Genomic DNA, 23,396 nt, shown 5'->3' on the forward strand with positions numbered 1-23,396 from the left:
GGCCGAAGGCCGCCAACGCAAAAAGGAGTTCTGCGCAAAAAAACCTTGATACACCCCGGTTTTGGACCGACCAGGGTTATTTTTTTGAAGCGCGGCCGAAGGCCGCCAACGCAAAAAGGAGTTCTGCGCAAAAAAACCTTGATACACCCCAGTGTTGGATCGACCAGGGTTATTTTTTTGAAGCGCGGCCGAAGGCCGCCAACGCAAAAAAGAGTTCTGTGCAAAAAAACCTTGATACACCCCGGTTTTGGACCGACCAGGGTTATTTTTTTAAAGCGCGGCCGAAGGCCGCCAACGCAAAAAAAAGTTCTGTGCGAAAAATATTTTGATACACCCCGGTGTTGGACCGACCAGGGTTATTTTCTTTGAAGCGCGGCCGAAGGCCGCCAACGCAAAAAGAAGTTCTACAAGAAAAAAGTAATATTGTCATAGAGGGTATAACATAATACTTAACATCAACGCTTTGTAATAGTTTATTTCTCTAGGTTTTGGATTCCTGTATTTGGGGTATTATCTGTTTTAATTTCTTTCAGTTCAATTACAAAAGATGTCGATAAGGTAACACTGGTTATTTGAAATTTTGTAACCCTTTTGCTATTGTCAGAAATAATAGTATTTAACAATAATTTAATTATTGATTTATACTATTTTTGCACTATATAATGTAAAATAAATGTGTACAAACGAATTAGTGAAGTGTTAGTGGATATAAAAATAAAAAATATAAGTGTATAACTCATTCGAAATGGGAAAAATGCGTACTTTAAATAGTCGAAATTTTGAACTTTAAACCCAAATATCTCGAAAACTATAAGTTTCCCGCGGCTTTATCTATATATATTCTTGATCTGGAGGATCTAATCTATCCGACAATACCCATTTTATCCCCGAAAGCGTGGGACGTTATACTAAAGTTTTCCCGCAAAAACACCAAATTTGTATAAGAAATTTTACGATTGAAATAATATTATATAACGAATGCAATACTATTAAGACCAACGTATTCATTCAAATATTTCGAAGCATTCAAGGATTAATATGCTAGGTTGTGTGCTTTGATAACAGCTAGATTCTATTTACTGGATTTCATTGTATAAATCTAAACTTATATATGTAGAAATAAAATGTATACAATGCTGGATATTTCAATGAGAACATCATGGAAATAAAACATTGGAGTCAGCTGTTTTGCCAATCCACTTACCACTGCTGAGCTCGCACTTTTCTTTTATACCAATTACACATCACCATAATTTAGTGTTCAATCTTACACCATGTTCCGACCGACACTTAGTCACATGATTTAGGTTGTTGAGTAGATAATCTCACTAATCTTTTTGATTTAGTAAGATTTCGTCACACAAGTTTGACGCTTGTAAATTTAGTCACTAAAGAAATTTGAATCGAATCATGCGAAATTTTGTGCGCCACAGATTTAGCGTCATCTGTTTGTCAGTAGGGGAATATATCACATTACCAGAGCAGAGAATGTTAATAAATAGAGAAGGAGCAAATGTTACATGAAATCTTTTTGAGTACTAATTTGTAATTCCAGATGATAGAACATCGAAAAATATAACTTCGAAAAAGAAAAATACACCAAGCAATGTGCGAATATTCCGAAATGAAAAATCGTTGGGCATACCTATTTAGATTTATGTTTTCAATTTCTATGATATGACAATTCATAATAAAATAAACATTAAATAGGCAATTTTACAAACTTATGTACTTATGTGCGTTGCGTGAGCAATTGCTTATTGAGCAAAGGATAACAATAAAACGGTGGCTAAGAGGCCGTGTTTCCACTTTTGGCTGAGGTCGTAAGCGGGAAGGGATTAAGCACAATTCGAATATGAGCCTATACGCTCGAATCCTAAAACTCATGTAAATTAAATTTTATCTAATTTTTTTATTTTATTGATTGGAGTCTAAGCATATCATAATTCTATTTCTTTAATAGCATATTTTACTTCCTGATATAATTAAAATATATCTGGAAAATATGTTCATATGGTTAGGTTTATTGAATATTTCCTTATTATGCGTATTTACACAAATGTGATAATCACACATACATTCTTAAATACACGTACGCTGATGCTTGCTTCTTTTTGCCCCGCACAAACAATGACTTTTGTTCACACTTTTTGCTTTTTGCGAGAAGCAAGTTGAACGATCACAAGCAAGGAGGGGATGGGGCGCACTGCCACATAATTATTTCAGATACTTTTTATTAATCGAATTTATTTTAAAAACCATTATAAGTATGACACGCCTCTGTGCATGGTGGCAAGCCAGCGAAATAACGGCGAGTTCGCGCGGACATTGTGTTGTTGAAATAAACCAAATGACGACTTTGTCGAAAAACATACATATATACATATTAGCTCGCATACATATTGATGCCGAATTTTGAGCATCTGGCATAGTTGACAAAATTTGTTTGAATCCACAATTTTACGACAATGTCGGTCGGCTATGTTGTCTCGTTTGTCGTTTTTGCAGTGGTTTGCTATTGAAAGTTGACTTATGCTCTCTCTTGCGATTACCGATTGGGCTGCATTTTCATAGCGTCGTATTTGGATAAAATGGGCTAAATCGACAAACTATGAAATAATGATAATAAGTAAACATATAAAAGTACTATATGGAGTGTGCTTAGAGTATATAGAAGTAGTTAATGATTTCATATACATGTTAATTTTATATAAATTTTATAATTTAAAGCCATATATAGTGCATAATATGAATAAAATTAAAATATTATTTTAACTCGCTAATAGGTCATGTTGCCAATTCTCCTTTCTGAAGGGAACATCAGACAAATTCTTCAATTTCTGATTTTTAGCAAATGTTGTGAGGAAGCAGCTTGTGGGCAACATACAAATGCGAGGGGGATGGTAGGATTTTCAGTGGTGGCTGTCAAATTGTAAAATTGAATTTTTCTCGTTTTACTGAAATCATTCAAATTAAATTTCATTCATTCATTCATTTTATAAACTTAATTTCGCATTTGCGTAGGAATTCTATATGAAAACCAAATGTGGTTTACCAGGCGCACAAAAAAAATAGCGCGGCGCAGAGTTATGAACGAACGAACTTTGCTTTGAAGCTGACGCACGTTCCTTGCGCGAATGTTTAATTTTTTGCGAAAGACATTTTGAGGGACATACATATGTTCATATGTGTACATATATGCAAATATATTTGGACATGCGAATGCAAGAAGGCAATTTCAAAAATATTCACATATGGACATATGAACATTTGAAGCAAGTAAACAATAATAGCTGTTTGACTTCACAGATTAGACAAAATTGCTCCAATATCGTTTGTGGTGGTGCTTGTATAGCACAATTCTTTATTGCAACATCAAATATTTTGCCTAAGTTCAAATCCTATCAGATATTTTTTTATACTCTTTTTTTATTTTTATAACCGTTTTTTATTAAATTATATTTTCATTCTATTTTCATATTATTTCCCTCATTATTTATATTTTTTTGTCAGAAGTCAATTTCTTTCGTTTTTATTACTTAAATTTTTGTTTATGCGCTTACCAAAGAACATCTGTACATATGTATGTATATACATGCTTAGAGTTGTGTAGTTCGTCGCGTAAATTGATAGGTGTGGTGACATTTTATATTCGAACTTGCGCGTTTTCGATGTTCTTTCATCGTAATTTACATTTTAAAACAGCTAACATTTGCTCCTTCTGTATTCATTCGTCGATTCAAACAAATTTTGTCAACTCCGCCAGATGCTCAAAATTCGGCGTCAATATGTATGCGAGCTCATATGTATATATGTATGTTTGTCGACAAAATCATCATTTGGAACTCGCCGTTATTTCGTTGGCTTGCCACCATGCACAGAGGCGTGTCATACTTATAATGGTTTTTAAAATAAATTCGATTAATAAAAAGTATCTGAAATAATTATGTGGCAGTGCGCCCCATCCCCTCCTTGCTTGTGATCGTTCAACTTGCTTCTCGCAAAAAGCAAAAAGTGTAGACAAAAGTCATTGTTTGTGCGGGGCAAGAAGAAGCAAGCATCAGCGTAAGTGTATTTAAGATTGTTTGTGTGATTATCACATTTATGTAAATACGCATAATAAGGGAATATTATTATTATATTAATAAAATTAAAAAATCAAATAAAATTTCAGTTTCATGAGTTTTAGGATTCGAGCGTATAGGCTCGTATTCGAATTGTGCTTAATCCCTTCCCGCTTACGACCTCAGCCAAAAGTGGAAACACGGCCTCTTAGCCACCGTTTTATTGTTATCCTTTGCTCAATAAGCAATTGCTCACGCAACGCACATAAGTACATAAGTTTGTAAAATTGCCTATTTAATGTTTATTTTATTATGAATTGTCATATCATAGAAATTGAAAACATAAATCTAAATAGGTATGCCCAACGATTTTTCATTTCGGAATATTCGCACATTGCTTGGTGTATTTTTCTTTTTCGAAGTTATATTTTTCGATGTTCTATCATCTGGAATTACAAATTAGTACTCAAAAAGATTTCATGTAACATTTGCTCCTTCTCTATTTATTAACATTCTCTGCTCTGGTAATGTGATATATTCCCCTACTGACAAACAGATGACGCTAAATCTGTGGCGCACAAAATTTCGCATGATTCGATTCAAATTTCTTTAGTGACTAAATTTACAAGCGTCAAACTTGTGTGACGAAATCTTACTAAATCAAAAAGATTAGTGAGATTATCTACTCAACAACCTAAATCATGTGACTAAGTGTCGGTCGGAACATGGTGTAAGATTGAACACTAAATTATGGTGATGTGTAATTGGTATAAAAGAAAAGTGCGAGCTCAGCAGTGGTAAGTGGATTGGCAAAACAGCTGACTCCAATGTTTTATTTCCATGATGTTCTCATTGAAATATCCAGCATTGTATACATTTTATTTCTACATATATAAGTTTAGATTTATACAATGAAATCCAGTAAATAGAATCTAGCTGTTATCAAAGCACACAACCTAGCATATTAATCCTTGAATGCTTCGAAATATTTGAATGAATACGTTGGTCTTAATAGTATTGCATTCGTTATATAATATTATTTCAGTCGTAAAAGTTCTTATACAAAGTTGGTGTTTTTGCTAGCATTTAACACAGTTATAGATATTGTCGGTTTAATAAAATCTGGGGCAGTATGTGTAGTAAATTTAAGAAGGTTACGCATTGCATATTTGATATGGACGGTTTATTACTAGGTAAGTAGATGTTATGCCTTTGAAGCGACTACAACATAAATTCTGAATTTCCAATAATTAATCTAACTATTTTTCATAGGAATCGGATCAAAATTAACAGACCTAATTTTTACTGTTTGTATAACGACATCATGTTTTACATACACTCATATTATATATACATATGTATAAATATGAAATTTGTTTTTAAATCATTAGGTTATTAATTCCATTAGTGGGCAGTTAAATAAAAAGTAAAGTGGTGTGACAAACTACATACCCTCCGAATCTACTTACAAAAAGTATATAAAACATGAGAAACAATGGGTCGGCTTTAGTATAACGTCCCAAGCTTTCAGGGATAAAACGGGTATGGGCGGATAGAGGAGATCCTCCAGATCACGAAAATTTACGTTTAAAGTTGAAAATTTAGCAAAAATATTTAAAGTACGCATTTTTTCGATTTCAAATGAATTATACACTTATATTTTCCATTTTTATATCCACTAACACTTCACTAATTCGTTTGTACACATTTATTTTACATTATATAGTGCAAAAATAGTTTAATTCAATAATTAAATTATTGTTAAATTTCCTTAATTTTGACAATAACAAAAGAATTGCAAAAAGTCAAATAACCAGTGTTACATTATCATATTACAAAAATCTTTTGTAATTGAACTGAAAGAAATTAAAACAGATAATACCCCAAATACAGGGATCCAAAACCTAGATAAATAAACTATTACAGAGCATTGATGTTAAGTATTACGTTATACCCTCTATGACAGTATTACTTTTTCTTGTAGAATTTTTTTTTGCGTTGGCGGTAAGCAGTGGTATATCAGGTGTTTTTGCGCAGAAATTTTTTTTGCGTTGGCGGCCTTTGGCCGCGCTTCAAAAAAATAACCCTGGTCGGTCCAACACCGGGGTGTATCCAGGTTTTTTTTGCGCAGAACTTCTTTTTGCGTTGGCGGCCTCCAGCCGCGCTTCAAAAAAATAACCCTGGTCGGTCCAACACCAGGGTGTACCAAGGTTTTTACGCGCAGAAATTCTTTTTGCGTTGTTTCCTGTATCTAGGGTATAATCTCTCTGTTTATTTTAATTTTCTTCGTTTACAAAATATATTAGTATGACAACACTGGTGTTTTGACATTCACAACCATTTTGTTATTGTCAAAATAATTAAAATTGAAGAATGATTTAAATATGGAAATAAAACTATTTTTGCAGCATCTAATATAAAAACAAATAAGGAAGGGCTAAGTTCGGATGTAACCGCACATTTTATACTCTCGCAAAGTTAAATGGTATATTCGTTTGAGACTTCTTTATATATTTTAAAAATTAGAAGTAAGAACTGTTGCCTTAGTTATTTACTTTTCACTCACAGTGAAAATAATTAGAGCAATTTGTAAACTAAATTTACTCAAATTATGAGAAATCGTTCTTGTGCTTTTTGTATACGCTTATAATTGATTTTATATAGAATGCATTACAACTGTATTGAGAAGTATGAAAACAAATCGTTTTTGGACAATGAATAACATTTTTTATTTATTATATCGATATTATTATACATGTTAAGCTTAAAAATAATAAATATTAACAACTTTAAAAATGATATAATATTATTATATTAATTTGTATATAATATTTACAATATTAAACATAAATTTTTGTAGAGATTCTTATATATATATCCAAATAATATTTTTTTTTTCCTTATACTATTTAATTTCTATCATATATTTATACAATAATGTCATATATAATAACAAATTATACATAAAATTTAAATTTTTTTAATTAGATTATTTACATATTTTTCTTAAAATTGTCTTAAAAACTACTGTCAAAATTCCTATATCATTCCAATTCGATTATATTTGGAAAAAAAAATGAAGAACTATTGCACTAAGTCTGAAAACTTTAGTTCGAAATAGAGACACAAATAATGTCTCAAAAGTAATTGCATTTACACGGGAAGGATCCATGTTTGAAAATGCCCAATCAATTTGTGTACCGGCAGGTGTAGTTGAATATTCTGCACCAAGCAGGGAATTAAAGTTTTTTTCTTGGAGCAGATTTCTTATTGCAGTCCCTGTAGACATTAAACAAATGTTAAAATCTCCAACAATTTTCACATTTTGATTGCCTAACTCAGAAGTAAGGACTTCCTGAAGTTCTACAATTAATTGTCTAACAGAGAAAGCTGAAATTCTATATAGAACCAGAATATTAATATTAAAACATTTAAACAAAACCGCTTCTAAAACTTTGACTTTTGGCCTGAATAAATTTTCTTTACAGCCTTTGATTCTATAGAGCAAGCAATACTATGCTTTGCATATATTATAATGCCCCGTTTATTTCTGTTGGTTGTTTCCGTGCTATCTATCCACAGCTCGTTAATTGGAGTAAATCCTGGTATATCAAAACTTTCGCAAGGATAACTCCAAGTTTCTACAAAACATAAAATATCTGAAGATAGCATCAAACAGTCGCTTTTTATATCATTAATGTGAGCGTGAAGACTCTGAGCATTATGGAATAAAATTTGATGTCCTGATGTTCGGGAAATCATAAAATTGAAAAATGTTGTCAAAGCTTTATTTGTGTTCAATTCCCTCAGTTCCCTAAATACGGGATCCGATTCAGGAAATTTGTTAGGAGGAATAAAATTTCCTATGATGAATAGACCTTCTGCAGAAGTAGCTCGACTACAAGCGACATATATTGAAGCTCTAGGCATTCTAAGTCGAGTATGAACTACAACTTTATTATATGTGGCACCCTGACTTTTATGAATAGTTATTCCCTCAGCCGGAACAACTGGAAACTGATTTCTTTCAATTGAAATTTGTTCATTTCTTTAATATTGAAAAGATTTTAGAACATTTTTAATTGGTGTCCAAGAACTTTCAAGAGGATGAGGCTTTTTTGATCGTGCTATCAAACCAACAAAAGGTTCCAAAAATTTAATACACAGAATTGTTGGAAAAGAACAATGGAAATCAATTTGCATAAGTTGTCCAGCTGCCCCATTAACCAAGCCATCACACGTGTTTATGTTCACTGTAATCATATATTTGGCGGAGGTTTTTAGTGTCAATTCATAGGGCAGTCCCTGCGTTTCAGAAGTTTTGAAAAGTTTAACTCTTTCCAAAATATTATCATTTTCATTTATACCAACTCCTTTAACTGAGTCTTTTGCAGTTGAAAGGAAAGCTTCTGTTGGGATTCGACTGAGCTTAAGGGCATTGAAATTATTTGTCTCTTCATTGGACCAAAATAAATGTATGGCATCATCGGGAACTTCTTCGAAATTAACTACTCGAGTTTCAATGAGTGATATGTCCTCATTTGTCATAGTACCAGATGCCATATGATTTAATGCAATTGCAAAGGCCTGATCCTCCCGTTGTCTCATTATCTCTGTTAATTAAAAGTATTTAAATAACTCCCACAAAGGGGAACCACCTAAAGTGATGTATGCATCATTGGGATTAGAAGAGAATATCCACCTATCTCCAACAGGTGAGAGTTGCTTCAAATCACCAAACACTATGATCGGTATACCACCGAAGGGGCTGTCTGTTTTGAAAATTTGTTTTAATCTCGCATCAACAGAGCTAAACATACGAGCACCTACCATCGATATTTCATCAATTATGATTAGTTTGAAATCGATAAGTCTGGAATACATGAATGAACTGTGTCATTGCTAAGTGGCCTCAACTTTCTATTCAACTGATTAACAGGTAAAGAGAATATTGAATGAAGGGTCATTCCACCTATTCCGAATGCTGCTTTACCCGTAGGTGCGCAAAGAAGAGCTTTTAAGGAACTTGGATTGGATCCAGGTGTAGAATTGTAATGATGGTTAAGAGCTTGATATATTGCAGATATCAAACGACTCTTTCCTACACCTGCACCGCCTCCAATGAATTCATAAAATGGGAGATTTGTTTTTAGGTGGTGCATCAAATGTGTCAAATAGGTTCTTTGCTAAGTATTTAGACTTTGAACTAAAGAAAATAGTTCCTCAACTGGAATTAAAGGGGGGTAGTTTAATAAGTCTAATATTGCAATCAGATTCAGTGCGATTATCTGTTGAATCTTCGCCATGCAAGTCCAGCAAATTTATATTTGGGTTTATTTCTGGAAGTGCCAACACTCTGAACTCATTTTCCACGATAGGTAGTTCATTTTGAGCACCTTCGTCCAAGTCTATTTCATTATAAAGACTTTCTAGAACATTTTCAAGTTCTATTTGCTCAAAAACATCATATTTTCTTTGATTTTCCTCAATTATAATACGATGTGTTATGCAAGTCTGCTCATTATCGTTTTCAATGAGATCTTGCTGTGCATTCCGCCAAGGATAGTAAAGCATTAACGTTTCGCGGAAATACTCAACTCTGGCCAAATCTGGGTTAAACCTTATATACCGAATAATACAAGGTTTGGTACGTTTTTTCACTAAACCGCTACCGTCTTTAAGAGGCATGACAACCCCGCCTTCTGGTAAATTATCGTCTTCCCTCTCTTTATCTTCATGATCACTATCTTGTGCTCTTCTACTAGATTTAAAATATTTATACCTAGATGCAAAATCAGCTAAACAAAGAGTTTTTAACTGATAGGATCTTTGAACATAACGGTCTAAAATACCGGCTACGAATATTTCAGTCGAACCTGAAGGAAGGTTCTGAAGTTCCGCTCTAGGTTTTACCATTCGAACACGTTCCTCAGGTCGAGAGGTATTAATAAATATTTCTGAATTACTTGCTTCCGAAAGATGGAGCCCAATGCAGCAATATACTGCTTCTTGTGCAGATATTTCTGTGCTTGATATAAATTTGTGATCTATATGTTTAAGTTTCTTAATAGTATAATTTCCAGCATTTACCTCTGATATAGCTTCATTTAAGAGCCTAGAAATTCCCCTGTTAGACTAGTTAATATCATTAATTATATATGAACAGCAAGCGTATGCATCCAGTATATATTGGATGTCCATATTTGCTCTATGGAGTTCCAAAATCAGAGGATTATAAGCGTTTATAAAACGATCCTGTAATTTTATTTTTAGAAAAATTTTGGGTTTTGTTAAACTTGACCCAAATAGTCATCAAAAGACATATTTATTCTATTATCAGACAGGAAGTGTTCAAAATCGTTTAAATTAGAAATGTCTTCTGTGGTCATATTTGAATTTAAAACGTTTTGAATTTTGAAAAAGTTTTCCTTGTGTCTTTCTGAATTTTGACTTGTTTCTGTAAGAGGTAACAGTATTTGCATTGAAGGCATTGGTGGATATGGTATACCAAAACGACAAAACTGTTGTCCTCTTATTTCCCTAGTACAAGACCGACTGTGGTTATGCTTTTGATAACCCAAATAATTTTCTAAGTGGCTGATCGAACCATCGGTAGAAATATAATTGTCAATAAAACTAATGACATCAGGGAATGTCTGAAGATCTTGAAGGTTGATCCTGGGAGGATTATTGAGCCAACACATGCCATGTACATGCGGGGAATCTCTCTGTTGAAACTCCACTCTCCAGTAGAAATTTGTAACAAAATGCTCTCCAAAAATTCCGGCGTTATCTTTAAAAAACTTAAGAATTTGTCGATAGCGGTAGTCAAAATATCTAGCACAAGTAACCGCGTCTGACCGAATTAAGCGATATCTATCTTGGGTTGTTAAACTGTTGGCTTCCTCTTCCGAAATATCTTTAGAATCAACAGTTTTTGAGAGGATGACCAAAAGCTCAACCCACTGAGATTCTGCAGCCGATCAAGTGATAAAGAAGGTTGGAAGCCCAAATTGGCGAATCATAGCGATTGCCTTTTTCTTCTCAGCTTCCCAGTGCGCAGGTGAGGATCTAACGCCTTTCATCATCGTGTTGAATCAAGTTTTGAACAAAGTTTTCGTTTAATAGATTTTGGGCCGTAATTCGGTTGCGACCTGAAAACTTTCTAAGGCAAATGGATGTACTATTCTTAATTTGTAGCAGTTCTAATTTTTTGTAATCATAGAACAACTTTGAAATGGTACACGCTCTTCTGTCAAAACGGCGAATTTCAGAACGCATTATCTTGCTATACGTTTCAGAGTATGTACGCTTCTGCCCAACGTATATTATTCCAAATGACAACTCTTCTGAATTATTATCTTGAATTATGTCAATTGGTCTTTGTCCTTCACTTGGCGCTATAACTAAACGGTTATAGTCTAAGTTTTCTACAGGAATATTGTCCAAAAGAGTTTCTTGACCGCCTGGATTTAGCTCTGAAGGTAAAAGACCCGTGGGAATATTATTACCTGAGGGATTATCATGAGAAGTTTGTGCCGCATGAAAAGATTGAACCAATCGGGAATCCTCTGCAGATGCAACAAACGGAACTTCTTCTTGGTTATTAAATTCTGAAATCCAGTTTTCATTAATATGTATATTGTGCTCACGATGCAGAGGGGTATTCACTAAGAACTGCAAAGCTTCCATAATCTTTGCGGGGCGTATGGTGTCGATCATGTAATCATGATTGTATTCCAAACGCCTTCTTAAGTGAATTTGTATAACATGAGCCTCATCAAAGGACCTTGGTAGAGATGTCACAATATTGTTAACAGAAATTGGTATATTAACAACAGCTCACTTGAGCAAACTCTGACCTTGATATCCTAACGGACGGATTGTCATAAAAGGCAATCTAGGCATTATAAGACGTTCTTCAATTGGGGTTAAACCTTTCAAACAATCCAGTATTTCAGGAAAGTCTAGACCGTTAGCTAAACATATTTTTGGAACGTTCTTTTTAACAATCGCATTTTTGCAAGTAGCACAAAAATTGTAATTTCCATCTTCTGAAGGAAATTTTTGCATTAAAAAGAAGGCGGATGCAGCATTTGGTTGACCTTGCGCAATATTTTCAAATTTAATTTTGCGAACATGGTGTAAAAACCATAAGCCGCCGCAGTAAATACATATTTCAGTAGGGCCCTTATTTATATTTTGGAAATAAATGTTTTTGAAATCTGTTAAATTGCCACTATTATCAGTTTCTATAACATTATTTTCTCTCGTTAATCGGATTCGTTGGGGCTGCCTTTAGTTTTCAATTTGTCTATTGAGTGAGTTATCTCTACGAAGGCGAACTTGACCTTGTCTAAGACGTCTCTGATTCAAAATTTCTTCCCTCATACCCCTGCTACTAAGCTGTCGACGTTGTGTTTCTCTATCACGCTCCTCTCTCCTTATTTCAGGATTTCTTCGTGCATGTTCCCTTTGCATTTGATCACGAATGCGCTCTAAATTCCTATACTCAGGATTTCTTGCGCGAAGCTCTCTATGATCCCTAGTGTTCCTACTTCGTTCATCATAACGTACCTCAGGATTTTCTCGACGAGATCTATGACCTCGAGTATTTCTTATTTGCTCTTCAGAGCGAATTTGTGGATCTTGCCGCCTTGTTCTATGTTGAACAGTATTTACAACTTGCTCAGCAGATCGAACCTCGGGCTCTTCACGCCGAGACCTATGACCTTGAGTATCTCTTTTTTGCTCTTCAGAGCGAATTTGGGGATCTTGCCGCCTTGTTCTATGTTGAACAGTATTTGCAACTTGCTCAACAGATCGAACCTCGGGGTCTTCACGCTGAGACCTATGACCTCGAGTATTTCTTATTTGCACTTCAGAGCGAATTTGGGGATCTTGCCGCCTTGTTCTATGTTGAACAGTATTTGCAACTTGCTCAACAGAACGAACCTCGGGGTCTTCACGCCGAGACCTATGACCTCGAGTATCTCTTATTTGCTCTTCAGAGCGAATTTGCGGATCTTGCCGCCTTGTTCTATGTTGAACAGTATTTGCAACTTGCTCAACAGATCGAACCTCGGTCTTGCCGCCTTGTTCTATGTTGAACAGTATTTAAATTTTGTTCAAAAGACCGTACCTCGAGACTTTCCCGCCTGGTTCTATGTTGATTTGTATTGATAATTTGTTCGGACAGACGTACATCGGAATCTAATCTACGATTAGCGTGACTTACAGTATTTTGTGACTACTCACTATCTCTATATAAAGAGTTTGCACGAAGAACTCTCATACGTCTTCTATTCTGAAGACGACTTAGTAATGTAGATTTTCTACTTAATCTAGGCATAATTAATTAATAATAAATGGATTAATATATAAAATACTTATAGATAATATTTATATAATTTAGCCGGGTGTTAAAAGTTGGATCCTAGGTGCTGCTCTCTTTCACTGTAATTCCTTGTAAGTCCTTTTCTGTTCCTATGGTATACTGGTGCACTGTATATGTGTTTGCTCGCCACTGTATATAATACGGTTTGCTCGTCACTGTATATAATAATACTTTAAACACTATATAACTAATACACTAAAATTAGTTTGAATAAAGCACTTTGCTGGTAAAGACATCTAGTGAAACTGAAACTACAAACACAGTGTACTGATATTTATTATACTCTTGCAACATGTTGGTACAGCTTACGTACTTTTGTATACCTATATATTACTTAGCTATTCACTAACATAATAATACATAATATTTAGTTATATTTATATTTTAGAAATTAGTTTATTTCGTTGTATTGAAATTAAGTTCTCGGAAAACCCCTCCGTAAATTACTTTTGTTAAACACTTTCTAAAACAGGGGGATCTATGGTACCTATTTTGAAGGGTCTACCCATGAAGGCTAAATTAACAATAACTTACATATAATTAAGTATGGTATACACATATGTAGAGCAGGTATGTAGATTTTCTTCTTTCTGTCTTAATATCTAAACCTTTCATAAGCTGCCAACGGCGCTATTGATCATAGATTAATTTTGTGTCAATACTATTTTTTTCTCCGAAATGTTAACTTTTATAAAAAGAAGCTATTTAACTCAAACATGGTATATGTGTGGGGTATATGAGGTTGCTGTTGTACCAGAGGAGCGGAAATCAGTATATTAGGGTTATAAGGTTTAAACAAAGTCTAGACCAATTTCATTCATATACAGCGATATACATTATTTTTAAGAAAAACTGTCCATTTAATTTCATTAAATTATCAAATTGACGAAAAAAATTATACCATAAGTAGTACATGTGAGCTGGGAAAATCAAAGACCAGAAAATTCCTCCAAACCGTATATTAAAAAATGTTGAATTAAACATCCATTATTAAATGATATCATGATTAGATTACAATTAAATTTGGTATATTCTTGACTTATATTAAAGGCCATAAGCTTAGTCTCAGTTTTATTGCTTGAAGTGAGATACATAAGTATGAATGTGATCTTTAGAATCAACAGTTTTTGAGAGGATGACCAAAAGCTCAACCCACTGAGATTCTGCAGCCGATCAAGTGATAAAGAAGGTTGGAAGCCCAAATTGGCGAATCATAGCGATTGCCTTTTTCTTCTCAGCTTCCCAGTGCGCAGGTGAGGATCTAACGCCTTTCATCATCGTGTTGAATCAAGTTTTGAACAAAGTTTTCGTTTAATAGATTTTGGGCCGTAATTCGGTTGCGACCTGAAAACTTTCTAAGGCAAATGGATGTACTATTCTTAATTTGTAGCAGTTCTAATTTTTTGTAATCATAGAACAACTCTGAAATGGTACACGCTCTTCTGTCAAAACGGCGAATTTCAGAACGCATTATCTTGCTATACGTTTCAGAGTATGTACGCTTCTGCCCAACGTATATTGTTCCAAATGACAACTCTTCTGAATTATTATCTTGAATTATGTCAATTGGTCTTTGTCCTTCACTTGGCGCTATAACTAAACGGTTATAGTCTAAGTTTTCTACAGGAATATTGTCCAAAAGAGTTTCTTGACCGCCTGGATTTAGCTCTGAAGGTAAAAGACCCGTGGGAATATTATTACCTGAGGGATTATCATGAGAAGTTTGTGCCGCATGAAAAGATTGAACCAATCGGGAATCCTCTGCAGATGCAACAAACGGAACTTCTTCTTGGTTATTAAATTCTGAAATCCAGTTTTCATTAATATGTATATTGTGCTCACGATACAGAGGGGTATTCACTAAGAACTGCAAAGCTTCCATAATCTTTGCGGGGCGTATGGTGTCGATCATGTAATCATGATTGTATTCCAAACGCCTTCTTAAGTGAATTTGTATAACATGAGCCTCATCAAAGGACCTTGGTAAAGATGTCACAATATTGTTAACAGAAATTGGTATATTAACAACAGCTCACTTGAGCAAACTCTGACCTTGATATCCTAACGGACGGATTGTCATAAAAGGCAATCTAGGCATTATAAAACGTTCTTCAATTGGGGTTAAACCTTTCAAACAATCCAGTATTTCAGCTAAACATATTTTTGGAACGTTCTTTTTAACAATCGCATTTTTGCAAGTAGCACAAAAATTGTAATTTCCATCTTCTGAAGGAAATTTTTGCATTAAAAAGAAGGCGGATGCAGCATTTGGTTGACCTTGCGCAATATTTTCAAATTTAATTTTGCGAACATGGTGTAAAAACCATAAGCCGCCGCAGTAAATACATATTTCAGTAGGGCCCTTATTTATATTTTGGAAATAAATGTTTTTGAAATCTGTTAAATAGCCACTATTATCAGTTTCTATAACATTATTTTCTCTCGTTAATCGGATTCGTTGGGGCTGCCTTTAGTTTTCAATTTGTCTATTGAGTGAGTTATCTCTACGAAGGCGAACTTGACCTTGTCTAAGACGTCTCTGATTCAAAATTTCTTCCCTCATACCCCTGCTACTAAGCTGTCGACGTTGTGTTTCTCTATCACGCTCCTCTCTCCTTATTTCAGGATTTCTTCGTGCATGTTCCCTTTGCATTTGATCACGAATGCGCTCTAAATTCCTATACTCAGGATTTCTTGCGCGAAGCTCTCTATGATCCCTAGTGTTCCTACTTCGTTCATCATAACGTACCTCAGGATTTTCTCGACGAGATCTATGACCTCGAGTATTTCTTATTTGCTCTTCAGAGCGAATTTGTGGATCTTGCCGCCTTGTTCTATGTTGAACAGTATTTACAACTTGCTCAGCAGATCGAACCTCGGGCTCTTCACGCCGAGACCTATGACCTTGAGTATCTCTTTTTTGCTCTTCAGAGCGAATTTGGGGATCTTGCCGCCTTGTTCTATGTTGAACAGTATTTGCAACTTGCTCAACAGATCGAACCTCGGGGTCTTCACGCTGAGACCTATGACCTCGAGTATTTCTTTTTTGCTCTTCAGAGCGAATTTGGGGATCTTGCCGCCTTGTTCTATGTTGAACAGTATTTGCAACTTGCTCAACAGAACGAACCTCGGGGTCTTCACGCCGAGACCTATGACCTCGAGTATCTCTTATTTGCTCTTCAGAGCGAATTTGCGGATCTTGCCGCCTTGTTCTATGTTGAACAGTATTTGCAACTTGCTCAACAGATCGAACCTCGGTCTTGCCGCCTTGTTCTATGTTGAACAGTATTTAAATTTTGTTCAAAAGACCGTACCTCGAGACTTTCCCGCCTGGTTCTATGTTGATTTGTATTGATAATTTGTTCGGACAGACGTACATCGGAATCTAATCTACGATTAGCGTGACTTACAGTATTTTGTGACTACTCACTATCTCTATATAAAGAGTTTGCACGAAGAACTCTCATACGTCTTCTATTCTGAAGACGACTTAGTAATGTAGATTTTCTACTTAATCTAGGCATAATTAATTAATAATAAATGGATTAATATATAAAATACTTATAGATAATATTTATATAATTTAGCCGGGTGTTAAAAGTTGGATCCTAGGTGCTGCTCTCTTTCACTGTAATTCCTTGTAAGTCCTTTTCTGTTCCTATGGTATACTGGTGCACTGTATATGTGTTTGCTCGCCACTGTATATAATACGGTTTGCTCGTCACTGTATATAATAATACTTTAAACACTATATAACTAATACACTAAAATTAGTTTGAATAAAGCACTTTGCTGGTAAAGACATCTAGTGAAACTGAAACTACAAACACAGTGTACTGATATTTATTATACTCTTGCAACATGTTGGTACAGCTTACGTACTTTTGTATACCTATATATTACTTAGCTATTCACTAACATAATAATACATAATATTTAGTTATATTTATATTTTAGAAATGAGTTTATTTCGTTGTATTGAAATTAAGTTCTCGGAAAACCCCTCCGTAAATTACTTTTGTTAAACACTTTCTAAAACAGGGGGATCTATGGTACCTATTTTGAAGGGTCTACCCATGAAGGCTAAATTAACAATAACTTACATATAATTAAGTATGGTATACACATATGTAGAGCAGGTATGTAGATTTTCTTCTTTCTGTCTTAATATCTAAACCTTTCATAAGCTGCCAACGGCGCTAGGTAAAAATGTAATTGTCTTGAGTTTACAGTTCACCACATGACCTTCATATTAAAACGTGTCGCAAAACTGAAATAATAGACAGTAGCATGTAAACCGATGGGGTCGCAGTTTATCTATAACCACATAAAAAGGGTCTTTAGCCCTTTTGATACTACATTACTAATATTTATTTCATGCAATTTACTCTAGAAAGATTTTTTTGCTCTATACAAATGCACTTTTTTAGCATTGTTGTCTGGTATAATTTATAATAAGTTCAACATGATGGCTGAGAAAATATACCTAACCACTGATTATCACCAAATATTAGAAGAAATATATGTATATAGAAATCTATATCTATCACTTTGGGAGAAGCAAATAACTCTTTGGTGAACAAAACTATACTCTGTTGCAACATGTTGCGAAAGTATAAAAATGTTGCGAAAGAATTCAATATTCATTACTCGATTATTATTTGGTATCTTATTAACTTATGTTATTGATCATAGATTAATTTTGTGTCAATACTATTTTTTTCTCCGAAATGTTAACTTTTATAAAAAGAAGCTATTTAACTCAAACATGGTATATGTGTGGGGTATATGAGGTTGCTGTTGTACCAGAGGAGCGGAAATCAGTATATTAGGGTTATAAGGTTTAAACAAAGTCTAGACCAATTTCATTCATATACAGCGATATACATTATTTTTAAGAAAAACTGTCCATTTAATTTCATTAAATTATCAAATTGACGAAAAAAATTATACCATAAGTAGTACATGTGAGCTGGGAAAATCAAAGACCAGAAAATTCCTCCAAACCGTATATTAAAAAATGTTGAATTAAACATCCATTATTAAATGATATCATGATTAGATTACAATTAAATTTGGTATATTCTTGACTTATATTAAAGGCCATAAACTTAGTCTCAGTTTTATTGCTTGAAGTGAGATACATAAGTATGAATGTGATCTTTAGAATCAACAGTTTTTGAGAGGATGACCAAAAGCTCAACCCACTGAGATTCTGCAGCCGATCAAGTGATAAAGAAGGTTGGAAGCCCAAATTGGCGAATCATAGCGATTGCCTTTTTCTTCTCAGCTTCCCAGTGCGCAGGTGAGGATCTAACGCCTTTCATCATCGTGTTGAATCAAGTTTTGAACAAAGTTTTCGTTTAATAGATTTTGGGCCGTAATTCGGTTGCGACCTGAAAACTGTCTAAGGCAAATGGATGTACTATTCTTAATTTGTAGCAGTTCTAATTTTTTGTAATCATAGAACAACTTTGAAATGGTACACGCTCTTCTGTCAAAACGGCGAATTTCAGAACGCATTATCTTGCTATACGTTTCAGAGTATGTACGCTTCTGCCCAACGTATATTGTTCCAAATGACAACTCTTCTGAATTATTATCTTGAATTATGTCAATTGGTCTTTGTCCTTCACTTGGCGCTATAACTAAACGGTTATAGTCTAAGTTTTCTACAGGAATATTGTCCAAAAGAGTTTCTTGACCGCCTGGATTTAGCTCTGAAGGTAAAAGACCCGTGGGAATATTATTACCTGAGGGATTATCATGAGAAGTTTGTGCCGCATGAAAAGATTGAACCAATCGGGAATCCTCTGCAGATGCAACAAACGGAACTTCTTCTTGGTTATTAAATTCTGAAATCCAGTTTTCATTAATATGTATATTGTGCTCACGATACAGAGGGGTATTCACTAAGAACTGCAAAGCTTCCATAATCTTTGCGGGGCGTATGGTATCGATCATGTAATCATGATTATATTCCAAACGCCTTCTTAAGTGAATTTGTATAACATGAGCCTCATCAAAGGACCTTGGTAGAGATGTCACAATATTGTTAACAGAAATTGGTATATTAACAACAGCTCACTTGAGCAAACTCTGACCTTGATATCCTAACGGACGGATTGTCATAAAAGGCAATCTAGGCATTATAAGACGTTCTTCAATTGGGGTTAAACCTTTCAAACAATCCAGTATTTCAGGAAAGTCTAGACCGTTAGCTAAACATATTTTTGGAACGTTCTTTTTAACAATCGCATTTTTGCAAGTAGCACAAAAATTGTAATTTCCATCTTCTGAAGGAAATTTTTGCATTAAAAAGAAGGCGGATGCAGCATTTGGTTGACCTTGCGCAATATTTTCAAATTTAATTTGCGAACTTGGTGTAAAAACCATAAGCCGCCGCAGTAAATACATATTTCAGTAGGGCCCTTATTTATATTTTGGAAATAAATGTTTTTGAAATCTGTTAAATTGCCACTATTATCAGTTTCTATAACATTATTTTCTCTCGTTAATCGGATTCGTTGGGGCTGCCTTTAGTTTTCAATTTGTCTATTGAGTGGGTTATATCTACGAAGGCGAACTTGACCTTGTCTAAGACGTCTCTGATTCAAAATTTCTTCCCTCATACCCCTGCTACTAAGCTGTCGACGTTGTGTTTCTCTATCACGCTCCTCTCTCCTTATTTCAGGATTTCTTCGTGCATGTTCCCTTTGCATTTGATCACGAATGCGCTCTAAATTCCTATACTCAGGATTTCTTGCGCGAAGCTCTCTATGATCCCTAGTGTTCCTACTTCGTTCATCATAACGTACCTCAGGATTTTCTCGACGAGATCTATGACCTCGAGTATTTCTTATTTGCTCTTCAGAGCGAATTTGTGGATCTTGCCGCCTTGTTCTATGTTGAACAGTATTTACAACTTGCTCAGCAGATCGAACCTCGGGCTCTTCACGCCGAGACCTATGACCTTGAGTATCTCTTTTTTGCTCTTCAGAGCGAATTTGGGGATCTTGCCGCCTTGTTCTATGTTGAACAGTATTTGCAACTTGCTCAACAGATCGAACCTCGGGGTCTTCACGCTGAGACCTATGACCTCGAGTATTTCTTTTTTGCTCTTCAGAGCGAATTTGGGGATCTTGCCGCCTTGTTCTATGTTGAACAGTATTTGCAACTTGCTCAACAGATCGAACCTCGGTCTTGCCGCCTTGTTCTATGTTGAACAGTATTTAAATTTTGTTCAAAAGACCGTACCTCGAGACTTTCCCGCCTGGTTCTATGTTGATTTGTATTGATAATTTGTTCGGACAGACGTACATCGGAATCTAATCTACGATTAGCGTGACTTACAGTATTTTGTGACTACTCACTATCTCTATATAAAGAGTTTGCACGAAGAACTCTCATACGTCTTCTATTCTGAAGACGACTTAGTAATGTAGATTTTCTACTTAATCTAGGCATAATTAATTAATAATAAATGGATTAATATATAAAATACTTATAGATAATATTTATATAATTTAGCCGGGTGTTAAAAGTTGGATCCTAGGTGCTGCTCTCTTTCACTGTAATTCCTTGTAAGTCCTTTTCTGTTCCTATGGTATACTGTATATGTGTTTGCTCGCCACTGTATATAATACGGTTTGCTCGTCACTGTATATAATAATACTTTAAACACTATATAACTAATACACTAAAATTAGTTTGAATAAAGCACTTTGCTGGTAAAGACATCTAGTGAAACTGAAACTACAAACACAGTGTACTGATATTTATTATACTCTTGCAACATGTTGGTACAGCTTACGTACTTTTGTATACCTATATATTACTTAGCTATTCACTAACATAATAATACATAATATTTAGTTATATTTATATTTTAGAAATGAGTTTATTTCGTTGTATTGAAATTAAGTTCTCGGAAAACCCCTCCGTAAATTACTTTTGTTAAACACTTTCTAAAACAGGGGGATCTATGGTACCTATTTTGAAGGGTCTACCCATGAAGGCTAAATTAACAATAACTTACATATAATTAAGTATGGTATACACATATGTAGAGCAGGTATGTAGATTTTCTTCTTTCTGTCTTAATATCTAAACCTTTCATAAGCTGCCAACGGCGCTAGGTAAAAATGTAATTGTCTTGAGTTTACAGTTCACCACATGACCTTCATATTAAAACGTGTCGCAAAACTGAAATAATAGACAGTAGCATGTAAACCGATGGGGTCGCAGTTTATCTATAACCACATAAAAAGGGTCTTTAGCCCTTTTGATACTACATTACTAATATTTATTTCATGCAATTTACTCTAGAAAGATTTTTTTGCTCTATACAAATGCACTTTTTTAGCATTGTTGTCTGGTATAATTTATAATAAGTTCAACATGATGGCTGAGAAAATATACCTAACCACTGATTATCACCAAATATTAGAAGAAATATATGTATATAGAAATCTATATCTATCACTTTGGGAGAAGCAAATAACTCTTTGGTGAACAAAACTATACTCTGTTGCAACATGTTGCGAAAGTATAAAAATGTTGCGAAAGAATTCAATATTCATTACTCGATTATTATTTGGTATCTTATTAACTTATGTTATTGATCATAGATTAATTTTGTGTCAATACTATTTTTTTCTCCGAAATGTTAACTTTTATAAAAAGAAGCTATTTTACTCAAACATGGTATATGTGTGGGGTATATGAGGTTGCTGTTGTACCAGAGGAGCGGAAATCAGTATATTAGGGTTATAAGGTTTAAACAAAGTCTAGACCAATTTCATTCATATACAGCGATATACATTATTTTTAAGAAAAACTGTCCATTTAATTTCATTAAATTATCAAATTGACGAAAAAAATTATACCATAAGTAGTACATGTGAGCTGGGAAAATCAAAGACCAGAAAATTCCTCCAAACCGTATATTAAAAAATGTTGAATTAAACATCCATTATTAAATGATATCATGATTAGATTACAATTAAATTTGGTATATTCTTGACTTATATTAAAGGCCATAAACTTAGTCTCAGTTTTATTGCTTGAAGTGAGATACATAAGTATGAATGTGATCTTTAGAATCAACAGTTTTTGAGAGGATGACCAAAAGCTCAACCCACTGAGATTCTGCAGCCGATCAAGTGATAAAGAAGGTTGGAAGCCCAAATTGGCGAATCATAGCGATTGCCTTTTTCTTCTCAGCTTCCCAGTGCGCAGGTGAGGATCTAACGCCTTTCATCATCGTGTTGAATCAAGTTTTGAACAAAGTTTTCGTTTAATAGATTTTGGGCCGTAATTCGGTTGCGACCTGAAAACTTTCTAAGGCAAATGGATGTACTATTCTTAATTTGTAGCAGTTCTAATTTTTTGTAATCATAGAACAACTTTGAAATGGTACACGCTCTTCTGTCAAAACGGCGAATTTCAGAACGCATTATCTTGCTATACGTTTCAGAGTATGTACGCTTCTGCCCAACGTATATTGTTCCAAATGACAACTCTTCTGAATTATTATCTTGAATTATGTCAATTGGTCTTTGTCCTTCACTTGGCGCTATAACTAAACGGTTATAGTCTAAGTTTTCTACAGGAATATTGTCCAAAAGAGTTTCTTGACCGCCTGGATTTAGCTCTGAAGGTAAAAGACCCGTGGGAATATTATTACCTGAGGGATTATCATGAGAAGTTTGTGCCGCATGAAAAGATTGAACCAATCGGGAATCCTCTGCAGATGCAACAAACGGAACTTCTTCTTGGTTATTAAATTCTGAAATCCAGTTTTCATTAATATGTATATTGTGCTCACGATACAGAGGGGTATTCACTAAGAACTGCAAAGCTTCCATAATCTTTGCGGGGCGTATGGTATCGATCATGTAATCATGATTATATTCCAAACGCCTTCTTAAGTG

At 34.5% G+C, this 23,396-nt stretch overlaps 1 protein-coding gene across 2 annotated transcripts in view; it reads left to right on the top strand.

The window, feature by feature from the left end:
• The first annotated feature begins 4,909 nt into the window (after positions 1-4,909).
• The window catches only part of LOC106622018 (probable pseudouridine-5'-phosphatase), a 32,097-nt gene continuing 13,610 nt past the window's right edge, over positions 4,910-23,396 (top strand). The window contains exon 1 of one of the 2 annotated variants that reach the window (XM_070106457.1): positions 4,910-5,257. In XM_070106457.1, coding sequence (XP_069962558.1) covers positions 5,197-5,257 — 61 coding nt within the window. In that variant the 5' untranslated portion in view covers positions 4,910-5,196. The remainder of the gene's footprint in view (positions 5,258-23,396) is intronic. The other variant, XM_070106455.1, reaches the window with a different exon arrangement.

Source organism: Bactrocera oleae, chromosome 3 (genome assembly GCF_042242935.1).
Source record: "Bactrocera oleae isolate idBacOlea1 chromosome 3, idBacOlea1, whole genome shotgun sequence".
NCBI classification, from domain to species: Eukaryota; Metazoa; Arthropoda; class Insecta; order Diptera; family Tephritidae; genus Bactrocera; species Bactrocera oleae.